Genomic DNA, 14039 nt, shown 5'->3' with positions numbered 1-14039 from the left:
TAAAAGCTTTTGCCCACAATTTGCGGAAACATATTTGGGCGGTTTTTTGCGAAAGTTGTGAACAGGACTAAGACCAGTTCGCCAGTGACCTTGTTCCTCGCGAAACTTAAATAACATTTTACCAAGCTCGTATTCTATTCTGTTTTGACTACTGTAGTGAATTGTGGGACAATCACAGATCTATTTTTCTCAAGCAACATATTTGTCCAAAGACCTCTAACTGAGACTGCCAAGAAAGGCAATTAGTTAGTGTGGTGAGGTACTTGTCTAAGAAGTCAGTATTTCTTTCGTTTAAATAAAGTTTGGAAAAGCCAATACAATAATGCTTTTCATACTTGCTTTGTGTGGTTACACCCTTTTATTTATAAAACCGTTGAAGCGAAACTTTAGATTGAAAGTTCACTTTTGCAGTTGCTTTGAAAGGAGGAAAAATTGGCCATTCTCTACTTTATCATTCCTCATAATACACTTAATGTTTGTTTGGCCCCCAAATTTTGCATAAAGAATTGTTTTGAAATACACGAACGAGCAATTGTTAATAAGACCAGTCAATTTGGTTTTCCACATCAGAGTTGTTCTATAAAACTGCGGTCAAATTAGTTGTAGTTACAATTCTCTTTTCAATTCTCTTTTGATGATACGTCGATGTCCAGGAAACCAACACTTTAGCATACCAACGAACGATCTTGAAAGAACAATTTAAATTCGAACGTAAACCCAAAGTCGGGGAGATTTCATTTGTGCTTCTACAGTAACATCAAGTCAATACTAAGATATGACCATACCTTGCATTACTCCAGAGGTGGCAGGCAAGCTGTTTACAGGCGAGGAAGTATTTGAACTTCTTTCCTCTTGTGGTGTAATTCCTGCACTAACAGCAATTTCCCGAATAGTCATCGTGCAGTTTTCAACAACCGTTTGAATATTCGGTGGTAAATTCGACAATGAAGATAATACGTCTTCATTGCTCATAAGTTGAAGGATTAATCGCTTTGGAATATTAACGTAATCCTCCATTGCACCGATATTTGCAAAACGTCCGTTAAATACGTCGGTTGGAAATCTCTCGGAAAAGACTGGTAATTAAATATGAATGGCGGGAAGTTGTGCGTTCGACTGGGACTTCCGGATCTAGATCTTCGGATTTCCAATCGAACGCAAAATCTGAAATCGGATTTTGTCGTAGATTTCACCATTTGGAAATTTATGTTAGGAAGGGTTTTAATGAGTGAAAACCGCCACAACTTTTGCTTTCGAATGGAAATACGAGGACCCAAATTCAGGATTTCCCAATCAAACGCACCCTTATTGGGTAACATTAACATCTAAAAAGAAAAGAAGTTATAAAGTCATGCGATAACAGCTTTGTAACGAATATCTAAGACTTTTAAAACTCTCCATTACAAGGACTTTCATGTACCATAACGTGTACACTGAACAGAAAGTGTCGTATTTGAGTATGTCTCTGAGAAATTAAAAACACCAATGCATTGAGGTAGGCGGGCTTGGTACCTTTGAAAAACAGTAATCGCTGCGTTTCTTCTTTTCCCGCCAAACAGGGCGGTTATATGAAAGTATGAAGTTATGCAATAATGAATAAATAAAGTGTGACACAGTGTCGGTGTGTGTGATCTCGCAGCTCGCAAAGCATTTTTCTCGCACCAGTAAATCATTTCTTCCATATCATCATTGAGGACGCCAACAGATCACTCGCTTGGGTATTTTTTTGTTGAAATCACCTTTTCCGCAATGGAACACCAAATGCCTTGCTCCTCCAGTGCTGCAGATAACTCGTCAGTTCATCTAATCGAAATCGTGGACGATTTCCCGGTATTACCCGTCCCGCCCGAACAAGAAAACTTGGAAGAACCACTCGTTGACTGCTATACTTCGAAGGAACAAGAAGCGACCAACGTGAGCCTAACCCGATCCGAAGATGAACACGACGTCAGTGAGGGTGAAATTCACGCGGAATCTACCCCGAATTCAGCACCAGGAGGGAACAAGCGCAAAACCCCTTATTCCGTCAAATTCGATGAGCTACCCGAGACAGTCCGAAAATTCTTGGCTTCCGTAAAGAAATTCTTTACCCAGACAGTTAACTTTGAAAGAGAGAAAGCACCGGTGGCCCTTTCCACTTACGACAAGGCTCAAGAGAGAATGCTTTGTAAGTATCTTTGGTTTTTTTTGGCTTTAATTTCCACGTTTACATTAAGTGATGACCGATATTTGGGTGACGCTACAAGTCTAGTTAACAACCACTCTTTTTTTATTCTTTGCAGGCTTTCTGGGTTACGTTAAAAATACGTTAGGACGTGATGCAGAAATTTTACCAGAGTGCTTTTTGAGAACTCCCTTGATCGAAGGTTACGTTGAATTTCTAAAGGTGAGAGAGATTCTTTACATGCTTTCGTAAATTAAGTTTTGACACCTTTGTGGAAACGCCTAAGTGAACCACCCAACACTCACGGCCGGGGACTGAAAACCACATCAATGGCCACCATTTTGTTTAATTAGAGCGTTGTAGAAAAAGGCTCCAAATTAACGAAAACATCCAATTGCAATTTTTATCAATTAAGATCACAAAATTTACTCCCACTTTAACTGAAATCGCAAAAATCGTCGCGCCTGCATTGTGTTGCCAGCGGTTTAGTAAAAAATGCGAGCCCGTAATACTTGTGTGTAAAGAAACTGCTGAAAATGGCGAACATTGGAGGGACTGAGGAGTTACTCGCTACACAAGTAACCATCACAGATAAATTGCGCTACAATTGTGACCCATAACTTTTGCATCGGAGGTATTGTTTTAAAGTAATTTCTCGCCATAAATCAATGGACTTTTTACATCAGGTCGTGTGTCAACTTGTTTTGATTACACAGGGGCTCACCCTCGGGTAAAAACCTGTGAAACTCACAAAGGATGGAACCCTTAGGAAAACAAAAGAGCAGAAAACATCAAACAATAACCTAATCCTACCACGAGCTAACAAAACCCAAAAAGTTTCTCAGGTTTTAACACAGAGGTAATCCCCATTGCTGACAGGTATGATTAAAATATTCTTGGCCATTCACAACCAAATCAGGTCCAAGACTTATCAAAGAAAGAATAATAGTATGGTCAACAATGTGTTATCTTTTTACCAATCTGCTGTTGAAACTTGCTTTATGCTGATAATAATCTGAAATCTCTTTTCAATGCTGCCTTTATCAAATTAAAGATAAATTATAAATAGCTAGCTGTTAAAAAGTCAACTTTGCATGGTAAGAAGTCAATAATAATATTGTTTTTGATAAAAAAAACTTGAACGGGCGTTCTCTGGTTAAAACACATAAACAATTGCTGCAAACTTTCGACCACTAGAGCTGAGGTCTTCAACGGGCAAAATGATGAATGACATGAAAATTTGGAGAAAATATAAAAATAAAATTCATAACAATAATTGTTATCATTTTTATCTCACTATATATTCTCCCAATTTTCACTTCATTCATCATTTTGCCCGTTGAAGACCTCAGCTCTAGTGGTTGAAAGCTTGAAGTAAAAATTTGGAGAATATATAAAAATGAAAATGATAACAATGATTGTTATCATTTTTAACTCACTATATGTTCTCCCAATTTTCACTTCATTCATCATTTTGCCCGTTGAAGACCTCAGCTCTAGTGGTGGAAAGCTTGCAGCAATGTTTTTTTTTTTTTTATCTATAGAATGCTTATTCAAGTTTTTTATAATTACTCATCTGGCTGAGTTCCTTCAATTTTTTCAGTATTGTTTTTATTATTAGTAATATGACTTCATACTTTTTCTGAAAGAAAGAAATTACCAACAAATTGGAAAATTTTTGTATCACTGATTTATTGCTTGGTTGGTGAAATTTTGACTTTCAAGCTTGATCACTTTCACCCAGAGGCTCTTGCCTTTGATGAATTTCTGCTACATGTCAGTGATAAATATTCTGATAATATAACTTTTTACCTATCTGCTGATGGTAAAAAATTGCCTTACCAACAGAGTTTAAAGGGTTCCATCCTCCGTGAGTTGAATGTATACACTAGCTGTCCCTGTGTAATCAAAACAAGTTGGCACACGACCTGATGTAAAAAAGTCCATTGATTTATGGCGAGAAATTACTTTAAAACAATTCCTCAGATGCAAAGGTTATGGGTCACAATTGTAGCGCAATTTATCTGTGATGCTTACTTGTGTAGCGAGTAACTACTCAGTCCCTCCAATATTTGCCATTTTGAGCAGTACACACAAGTATTACAGGCTCACATTTAGTTGTAGAACTAATAGACACTTGAATAAAGTTCCTTTGCTTTTCTTTCATTTACACTTCTCTATTTACTTATTGATTTTTGGCTGTTTTGAGCCTCAATTAACCTGTTCTGTTTCCTTGCAGGAAGAACGAAATTGCAGTTCAGCCACGGTGTCAAATCACCTTAGCTCGCTGCTGTACCCAATAAAATTTGTGAACAAAGAGGATGCTCCTGACTTCAAAGGGGTGCCGATTATCCGCCAACTCAGAACGCAAGCCAGAATTCTCCAAAAAGCAGGTGATTTGGAAAGGCCAACCACGATGGAAGATCTTTCTGCCCAAAATCGCTGGATCCCTTGGTTAGTCTTAGCATGAAATCTGCTTTTTGCTCACTCTGTGACGGCATAGACTAAAATTAGTATTCAGTATATTGCATAACTAGCTGTACACTACAGATTGTTAAGATTCAAACAATTGTGTTAGTTCCCAGTCACACTAATTTGAGGGAAGCTTAGAGCTTCAGGAGAAATTGGCACTTAAAGTAAATTGATTAACCATTGTTTGCAAGATACATCTCTCTTGGCTGCAGTAGTTTTGACCTGAATCATTCACTTTCCCTTTGTTCTGGACAGCCCAACCTGTGTGAACCTTATTCATTTTTTTGTTTTTTGGCTTTTGTCTTTAAAAAAAGGGAGGAAGTGGTTTCCGCCGTTAGCAAGCAAAGAGAAAAGTTTGAATTGACAGGCCCGATGAAGTTCAAAGCCAAAGAATTTTGTGACCTAATAATGCTATCCTTGTACGTGTTTATTCCCCCGGCACGGGGATTGGAAATAAGGACCCTGGAAGTCCTGTCAGGGGAACAGGCTAGTAACTTTGACCCAAAGAGCTCCACTGGGAAGAATTATTTGATTGTCAAGGATAGTGGGGACATTGTCCTCCACTTTAATAACTACAAGACAAGGAAGTTTTCTGGACGAGACGAGCTGGCTCTACAGGTTAGACAATCTTCTCTTTGGTTCCAATAAATTAAGTAAGTAAATAAAGAAATCAATCAATAATAAATAAATAACTTGATTTACCAAGGGTGACACATTATAGTTGAGAACTGGTAAACTTGTGGCCCTCCCCTAAAATATATAAAACTACATGTAAGTTACAAATATTAAAAGGGTAAAATGTAATATTCAAAGAGTGAAAATTTTATGAAATGGGAAAGCTATCAAAGCCAGCATAACCTTTCTTTATAAGATTACAATAATTCTGTTTGAAGGCAATAATACTGGTGCTAGATCTTGTATTAATAGGTAGAGAGTTCCAAAGTTTTGTGGCTGTAGCAAGAAAGGTTTTTTCCACCTTCTGTGTCACATTTACATCTAGCGCAGGGTAAAGTTGTATCATCATAGCGTGAGGTTCTGGTTGACATGTCGCTGATATGCACTAATTATTTTATTTGTCAGGTACTCTGGGCAAGATCCATTTCAGCATAATTTTGTAGAATAAGCATAATTTATTTACATCAATCTCATCACAAAAGGGTAGCCTGTTTTGGGACAATTTGCCACACTCATGGTGATCTGAGATAATTGACCTGAAATTTCTACTGATTGACATGGATGAAGCGCTCCATCCATAAACATTTGTTGAAATCCATCGATGTTGATTCTGTTCTCAAACTGGCTAGCTGGCAATTTATGCCAATCTCAAATTGTTAGAAATTTGTACAATGTGTGTTCAGCAATCAAAAGTGTTGACTTACCGTTTAGTTTGATGATTGACCAAACATTCAGGTAAATGCCACTAATCTTTTTCAGCCACAGGACGAGCTATGTCGACTGCTTCTGTCATACATAAAAGATTATCGGCCGCATATGGTGACCGATTCCAGTGGTAGATACCTCCTGCTGGTAAGGCTTTAATCTGGTGTTACTAACTTACCAAATGATACTCTCACATCTTGTGTAATTGAAATTTCAATTTCTGGACTTTTGGGGTGAGGAAAGTGCCTTAAATACCCCTACTTTGGCCCAGCCAAGGATGCACCCTAACCCTAACATAGAGGTATAAAGCTGTTAAATCTTCTTGTTTCACCCCCAATTCGATAGCAAGGATGGCTTTTTTTTACATTTCGTCCATCTGAGGGTTGCTCACAGTCACATTTCACCCCCAATTCGATAGCAAGGATGGTTTTTTAAAACATTTCGTCCTTCTGAGGGTTGGTCACAGTCAAATTTCACCCCCAAAAGCTATTTCAGGATGTAAAATTCAGTGATAAATTCTGTGGTGGGGTGTTTTTTTGGGCACATTTACCCTTGCAGGGTGTGGTAATTTTAAAATTTACCCCTTGTTAGGTATTTTCATGTCCCAAGTGGGGTTTTTGCACCTAATTTCACACCTTTTGGGGGTGATTTCAAGTGAAACCACATTTCAGTGAGGTGTTTTGTTGTGAAAAGTACACCCCTATCAAGGTTCACGGTTGTGATTAGGAACCCTAGTGGGGTGTTTTTGACTGAAAACCACATCTCTCTGGGTGAGTGGATTTGCAAAATTAACCCTTGCGTGATATGAAATCAACCCAATTGGGGTGATTTTTTGTGATCCTGGACACTTGTGGGGTGATTTCAAGAGAAACAACACCTCTCTGGGATATTTTTTTCCAACAGATTCACCCCTGTGAGGGTGTTTTTTTTAGAAAAATCACCCTGCTTGTTTTTTGAGTATTCATTCTTTTTTCCACCCTAACATGTATGTGTATGTTTTGCACACACGTGAGTGGCATTGGCAAGGATCTCTATAAGAAAAAGGTCTCAAAAATGAAAAAAAAAACAACAAAACAAAACACAACCAATGCAAATGCACTACCCTTTTTTTTACTCCAGAACAAGAATGGTGATCACTTCACTGCTGCCTCCTTTTCTGCCCACTTGAAGAGCGTGCTATATGGCCTTACGGGAAAGTTGGCTTCCATAAACATACTCAGAAGTTCCTTTATCACTTGGGCGTACGACAAATCGTGAGTTATTCTTAGTAATTCAGAGGGCACTTTTAGTCTTAAAATTAGGGAAGTTGAGTCAAGAGGTCAATATATTCTTTGACTCACATGAAACAGCTTAAAAACATAGGATTCCAATAATTTATTTTTCATCAATCAGTCCTATGCACTAGAATACTTGGTTTGCATCCGTGCGAAGAGATGGCTGGTAGTTTGCTCAAGCTAATTGAATCCCATGTCCATGTTTGTTTGTTAAGTCTCTGACCTAAACAAAGTGTTTGTAAGTAGGCCACTTTCAGAATTATGCAAGAGCATTGATTGCTTATATTTTCTCTTGGGACCATTGTCAGTCTCAGGTGAAACTGGAAACAGTTATTATGCAATTCTTGGAGGGCAAACAGAGTGTTTTTCAGTCTTTGGTCAACTACCCTACAATAATTTCAGTTCTCTCATTCCCCCCTCGAGTGTAATATTACATATCATGACTCAGACATTGTTCTATGATTTTAACAGGGACTGTACGGACTCTCTCAAGGCTTCGCTAGCATCTGCGCTCAGGCATTCGCGAAAACAAGCGCAACATACATACGATCGCCGCACAGCAAATCAGAAGAAACGAATGGCGGTCGACTTAGCCAGAGATTACGCAGAGGGCCGTCTGGATGAAGGGGAAACTGCAACCGATGGGGAACCAGAAGAGGGTGATGAGACAGTCAACAGGGGCGATTTCGTCGCCGTTGTATCAGAGGAAAGCACCTATCTGAAGCCGGTGGTTTACATTGGCCAGGTCAAGTCCATAAGACAAAAAGAGGCGACGCTGTTATATTACAAACACATAGGCACCAACTTATATAAGCTTGAACTCTCGGTCGAAGAGTGGAAGGAAGACATTGACAGCCTTGTTCCTGTGGAATTGCAAGGCTCCAAAAAGCGAGGAGGTGTCTACAGACTCATGACTTCCACACGCACCATCCACAAGGCAGTGAAAGGGTAACTGTCTGTGCAGTCTTTCAGTCAAGCTCCAAACGGCGAAAAACCGTCTGATTTCCAAAAAACAGTTTCACTTCTCTAAGTCCAGAATCAATTCACAAAAGCTTCCACCCCACAATTTTTTCTCCTCTTGTGAACAGCATGAGAGCTTGACTGAAGGGTGCATGTTTTCAAACAAGAGGGCCTAGCAGAATAAGAATTAACTTAGTTGAAGCAAAATTGGTTGTCCCAGTTTCCCAAATTCAAGTGAATGACAGGCTGATTTTATACGTAGCCTTAGTAACTTGAAATAACATCACCTCCATCATTTGAGCCAGTAATTGCTTTATTGAGCCAGTTAAATTGACAGCACATATACAAAACAAATGCAAATGTTTATTCTTACTTGGAACAACGGCAATGGGCCATTTTACAGTTGTTTGCTCAGTGACCTGGCCTATGAATGGCTGCGAGGCTGCCGGTGACCTTGAATCGATACAGACCTAACTGCTTTTATCATGTAAATTGTGTTGTTGTGATTCAAATTAGTCTACATTAACATGAGAAAAGCACAAAGGTTTGTATCAAAACAGGGTCACTGGCAGCCTCGCTTCCATTCTAAAGCCAGGCAGCTTAGCTACAACTGTAGAATGGTCTATATTTTGCATGAAGTGAAAATGAAAAATCTTTGCATAATTATCTACAATGGCCACAGATGCTTGGCCTTGCAATGGAAGCATGAAATTTCCAGTTTTGAACCGTGCAAACGAGAGCCCATTGGCTCACAAGTTTTGTTTCAAGCTTGAGTGTTCATACACTCTGTTCAGTGATTAGGAAGCATATGAAATATATTAAATAAACAGTGGTTGAGACCATAAGGTCTTTGTTGTCATGTATTCTTTTTAATTGACCAAATGCATAAATGGCGACCAAAAATGCATTCTTTTGTTTATGTGCTAATGAGACTCACTAGCCTCGCTCTCAAGCAACATTTCTTTTGTATTTTGTCCATGCAATCGAGGCTACTAAGGCTAAATAGCACATAAACAAAAGAAATTTTTTGGCTGCCATTTATGCATTCGGTCTATGAACCGATTCAAAACTTTCTGACACACAGAGCAGGGCTGCAATCAAAGGACTTCATTCTCGATAACAAATAAAACAGGGCAATAAATACTCAGATACTCGCTGATCGATAACTAATTTTACTCTATAAAAGTTATTGTATGTACAGATACCAAACATGAGAGATATCATGCAAGGTTGAAATCTTAATGAGAGACTTGATGGCTTTTTTGGTTTTATTCCACATATGAACAAACAAATGAAATGAAAATAATATCACCACAGTTTCAATTATTAGGAGAAAGGCAAGAGATAAGAAACTTAATACTTGTGTCCTGTAACTATGGTAACAGGTATTTCTGAGCAAGAAAAAAAAATTCCTCACCTTAATATTGTGAGGAATGATAATTTTCAATAATTAGCTTTCTAGTTGTTCTGACACACAGAGCAGGGCTGCAATCAAAGGACTTCATTCTCGATAACAAATAAAACAGGGCAATAAATACTCAGATACTCGCTGATCGATAACTAATTTTACTCTATAAAAGTTATTGTATGTAGAGATACCAAACATGAGAGATATCATGCAAGGTTGAAATCTTAATGAGAGACTTGATGGCTTTTTTGGTTTTATTCCACATATGAACAAACAAATGAAATAAGAAACTTAATACTTGTGTCCTGTAACTATGGTAACAGGAATTTCTGAGCAAGAAAAAAAAACCTCACCTTAATATTGTGAGGAATGATAATTTTCAATAATTAGCTTTCTAGTTGTTGCTTTGGGAAGGTTAATTCTGAATGAAGAGTGCTTCATGTGTTTTTCACAGACACTAGCAGTTGAATAATGTTGTTCACACCTTAATGATACTGTACATTCAAGGTGGATGCCTTACAGGACCCTGTTTTACACAAGAAAGTCCATGTTATCAACAGGAAATTTGGATTGATTGTTTCAGTTGCCTAAATTTCTTGTCATTTATCTAAATGGAAAATAGGCTGTTCTGTTCCCGAAATTCAAACATCCTCACAATAGATAAGGATTCATGAGTTCCCAATGAAAGGCTAACAAGTATTAGTGGTTTTGGTTCCTTCCTAAAAAGGTGTGTCTCTCCTGGCAGGCCATAAATAATATTTACAATAATAATAATATTTATTCTAATTAACAATTATTGCAATATAAGTAAATGAAGAAAGACAGAAAGACATTGGCTGGCTAGAATTATTTATCGGTTGTTTTCAATCTAATCAAGGATGATGACGATAATAATGTCTTTATTCATCTACTTGTATACTTTAACAATAACACAACAATAATAATCAATATCTATAAAAAGTAAAGGGAGGAGTCAAGCACTGTTACAGTCAAGCTATGCAGTTGCATGTTTGCAGTGATGCATTTTGGGAAAAAATCTAAATGTAGAGCTGAAATATGTTTCTGCATGAACTAAGAAATTCAGAACTCTCAGTCTGAAGAATAAACAGTACAGCGGACAGAGCTTGACTGTAACGTGACAAGGTCTCTTTACTTATAATTATAGATATTGATTACTCTCCCCCGAATAAAATTCATCAACCCTCTCCCATTCCCCCTGCCCCGATGGCCGCCCGCGCCTCTTCCTGTACGAAAAATCCTGCCACGTGCTGTACCGCGCATGACGCCTCTATATCCCCCCCTTGCCCCCCGATTTCCGCCCCTACCGCGAATTCCACCCCTAGCCCCCCGACTTCCCCCCCTCCCGCTATCTACATGTTTTGGTTTGGTGGGGCACTGAGCCCTGATGTGCCCCTGTCCCCCACATCGCCAGCACCCTGAAAAAGAGAGAAAAAAGAATAGCCGTTGTATTGGCATGTAAAATGTTAATTGTGAACCGTTATCAGGTCACTGACCGTCGGCTGGTTCACTTTGCAAGTGAAGCTATGATCTTCGCAGTTAACTTGTAATGTTGAGATGATATCTGAAATAGATCCTAGCTTCACTTGATAAGTAGTCATGTGTAAATATAAAGAATATTCTATGCTTACTTGTGTACGGGTGTGGCTCCTGGGGGGAACCTTTGTTGGGTCCTTTCCATCAGCCTTTTCTAGAAAACAGGAGTGATATAATTTCTTGCAGACTGTAGTTAAGCAAGTCAAACAGAAGTTGGCATTGTCACTGTTACGATGAAAAGCAAATGACAAATGATAGTAACTAGTTCAGTAATGTAATAAGGAAATGAATTTGTACCATTTTCTTTTTCTGGGATTCTGGTGTCACTCAAGGGTTGCGTCATCCCCTCCTGAGGGGACAACTCTTTGTGTGCTGTTTATAGAACAAATAAAACAGTTTACAAAAAGCAAGAAAGGAATGATGTTATTGTCTTCATTACATGGACTTTATTGCACATGCTTTATCCAGGCAAGGTTATCGCACACAGAGAAAGAATTGTATGGCATGACGTTCTCTCCCCATAACGAGGCACTTCAAAGAGGCCAATAAAAGCCTGTGCATTCAAAATTAATGCATCTGATTTTCCATCATGAATAATAAACCTATTTTTTGGACACCAGGTTTGTAGTAGGTTCAAATTTGTCAACTATGCCATAAATGGCAGTTTCCCCACTATCTAGTATACATTGCAGAATATCATCATGAGATATAGTGAAATGATGGTCCCCAATTTTAACAATTGAAATAGTTTCAGAAGATGTACCTTTGCATTGCTGGAAGAATAATAAATTACAATATTATATTAACGAGGCACTTCAATGCCAGTTCAGTCAAACGCACATGACAAGAAACATTGTTACTTCTAATATCAAGATCAAAGGGCTTACATGTAGCATCTGGTGGTGGTTCTAGTAAACAAAGAAAAAAGATTGATATTATTAGTATAATTACATGGAATGAACAGACTTTCTTCCAGTCACACAAGCATAAATTATTTAATTATTAGTCGTACTAATCAAATTGTGTTTGGAACATTTTCAAAGGTCACATACCAACTGGCATGATTGGTTGCTGGTGACTTTTCTCTGGAAGTAATGAGAAAGGAAAAGTTAGCTTTTCTCATAGATTATTTAATTATTGGTCGTACTAATGAAATGTCAAGGTAAGAGGCCCTCAAAGTGTTTAGAACATTTTCAAAGCTCACATACCAACTGAACAGGTCGGTTGCTGGTCACTTTTCTCTGGAAATAATGAGAAAGGAAAAGTTAGCTTTTCTCATAGATTATTTAATTATTGGTCGTACTAATCAAATGTCAAGGTAAGAGGCCTTCAAAGTGTTTGGAAATTTTTCAAAAATCACATACCAACTGACATAACTGCTTGCTGGTCACTTGTGTCTGGAAGTAATGAGAAAGGAAAAGTTAGCTTTTCACATCCTTGACTAAAGGCAATTCAAAGTTATTGTAAATGTGCATCAAATTATTTATAGACATCATTGGAGAATGTTTTGTTTCCTTGTGTTAAGTTTTTAGAGAATTTTACTGTTCACAGCTTGCAAATCACTCTTCACAAATAGCAAATGGTAATCCCCGATTTCGTATTTGAAATAGAAAAGCATTTAAATACCAGATAAAGGCGGTTCTGACATGGCTGTTTTGTTGCCATGGTAACCTGCTGGGTCAAGTCAATGACTACATCTGGTTGAGCGATTATTGCAGAACCCCAGGCCTTTAGTATCACAAGACAACAGCATTAGAGGGTTACTTTCGTCATAAATAAGACATTCATTCTCTTACTGATTTGCTGATTTGAGCCACCTTAAAGTTGTCGTTAATGAGGCCCTACCAGGGAGGGGCTGGGGCGTGTCGTTGATTCATTAAAACAATTGCTTCTGTTCCCTTGAACCCAAAATTACTTTTTGATCCCTTCAATTGTATGAAGTTCCCTTGTTCCCTGAGATATGTTGTCGTCCTTCTCCGCGTCCCCAGTTCCCCAGTTCAAATAAGCTTCGTCAGTGAAACCACTGGCAAGGCGATAATGTGCCCCAAAAAGGCCAGTCATTTGCGTTTTCTCTCACTTGGAGATCATTCAGATTGAAATTATTATTAAAATCAGCTCAAGTACACGCAATAGCGCGTTCTATCGAGTGGCAAAGGTGGGAGATTTGGAAATGTACTGGAATGAACGAAGAAGTCTCACCGCCTTCAGAGGTACTACTGTTCGACAACGTGCCAAATCGTGTCGCTCACTTGACCGAATCTAACGAACAGTTTACGGTGGGAAAAGACAGGAAAGAAAGAAACCACATTAAGAGCATTTTAGCTACAGTTTTCTTACTTACTAGATTCCATCTTTTGGATGTTCGCACTTCCCTCTAGCTATATAATGGCGCTGTGTTTTGAAAATTCCGCTGCCTGTCGTTTCCTCCAATCGCATCCCTCGTACACAGGCTCCTTGCATTTCGGTCGATCGGTCGATCGCGATGTTTCTCGGCTTTGACTTCCGACAGGCTCCGGGAAATGTCGGAGATAATCTTCGGCTGTTTGGGAGAGAGGTTTTTGTGTCGGAATCGAAATTTCTGTTTTTTCCACAAAAAACTCGCTTTCGTGCCTCGTCCAAGGCCTTGCAACGAACAAACCATTTCCCAGGCATCCCCTCCCCGAGGAATAAAGAGTAATGGCTGACCCAGCGTGTTTAAAGAGGCTTTTGAGAGAAACCTTGATTCAGATGAAGATCGATGAAGGTATTTTCATATCAACTGCATTCGTGTGGCTCTTAACTTCAGCTCAATCTGGCTGCTAAGAGAAAATGCCATTCCTTCGCGGGA

The 14039-nt window shown here is 38.6% G+C and overlaps 2 protein-coding genes and 1 long non-coding RNA gene across 3 annotated transcripts; 1 reads left to right on the top strand and 2 right to left on the bottom strand.

The window, feature by feature from the left end:
• The first annotated feature begins 1734 nt into the window (after positions 1-1734).
• LOC138036951 (uncharacterized) lies at positions 1735-9095 on the top strand. Its single transcript, XM_068882976.1, has 7 exons — positions 1735-2167; positions 2283-2386; positions 4404-4618; positions 4951-5254; positions 6071-6163; positions 7136-7269; positions 7762-9095. The coding sequence occupies exons 1-7, from the start codon at positions 1750-1752 to the stop codon at positions 8240-8242; spliced, it is 1749 nt and encodes a 582-aa protein (XP_068739077.1). The 5' UTR covers positions 1735-1749; the 3' UTR covers positions 8243-9095.
• Positions 4520-6146, bottom strand: LOC138036952 (uncharacterized). The gene is made up of 3 exons (XR_011130066.1): positions 6016-6146; positions 5339-5386; positions 4520-4653 (listed from the first exon to the last, which is right to left on the bottom strand). It is a non-coding gene; the product is annotated as an uncharacterized lncRNA (long non-coding RNA).
• A 1933-nt stretch (positions 9096-11028) lies between the features above and the next one.
• On the bottom strand, positions 11029-13620 carry LOC138036953 (uncharacterized). The gene is made up of 8 exons (XM_068882977.1): positions 13554-13620; positions 12577-12609; positions 12421-12453; positions 12265-12297; positions 12100-12120; positions 11510-11584; positions 11308-11366; positions 11029-11094 (listed from the first exon to the last, which is right to left on the bottom strand). Exons 1-8 carry the CDS (start codon positions 13561-13563, stop codon positions 11029-11031), a joined length of 330 nt encoding a protein of 109 aa, XP_068739078.1. The 5' UTR covers positions 13564-13620.
• Positions 13621-14039: the final 419 nt, after the last annotated feature.

The sequence above is a fragment of the Montipora capricornis genome, unplaced genomic scaffold, assembly GCF_036669925.1.
Source record: "Montipora capricornis isolate CH-2021 unplaced genomic scaffold, ASM3666992v2 scaffold_96, whole genome shotgun sequence".
Lineage (NCBI taxonomy): Eukaryota > Metazoa > Cnidaria > Anthozoa > Scleractinia > Acroporidae > Montipora > Montipora capricornis.
Note: the sequence above shows the minus strand (reverse complement) of the source record. Positions and strands in the feature narration are given on the sequence as shown.

Excerpts from the sequence above, each read along its gene's own strand:
- LOC138036951 (XM_068882976.1), top strand. The coding sequence starts at position 1,750 with ATGGAACACCAAATGCCTTGCTCCTCCAGTGCTGCAGATAACTCGTCA. Across the intron at positions 6,164-7,135 it reads GTGGTAGATACCTCCTGCTG|AACAAGAATGGTGATCACTT; the intron begins GTAAGGCTTTAA and ends TTTTTACTCCAG. Across the intron at positions 7,270-7,761 it reads ACTTGGGCGTACGACAAATC|GGACTGTACGGACTCTCTCA; the intron begins GTGAGTTATTCT and ends TGATTTTAACAG.
- LOC138036953 (XM_068882977.1), bottom strand. Across the intron at positions 12,298-12,420 it reads GCAACCGACCTGTTCAGTTG|AGAAAAGTCACCAGCAACCA; the intron begins GTATGTGAGCTT and ends CATTACTTCCAG. Across the intron at positions 11,585-12,099 it reads ACCACCACCAGATGCTACAT|CACACAAAGAGTTGTCCCCT; the intron begins GTAAGCCCTTTG and ends TTCTATAAACAG.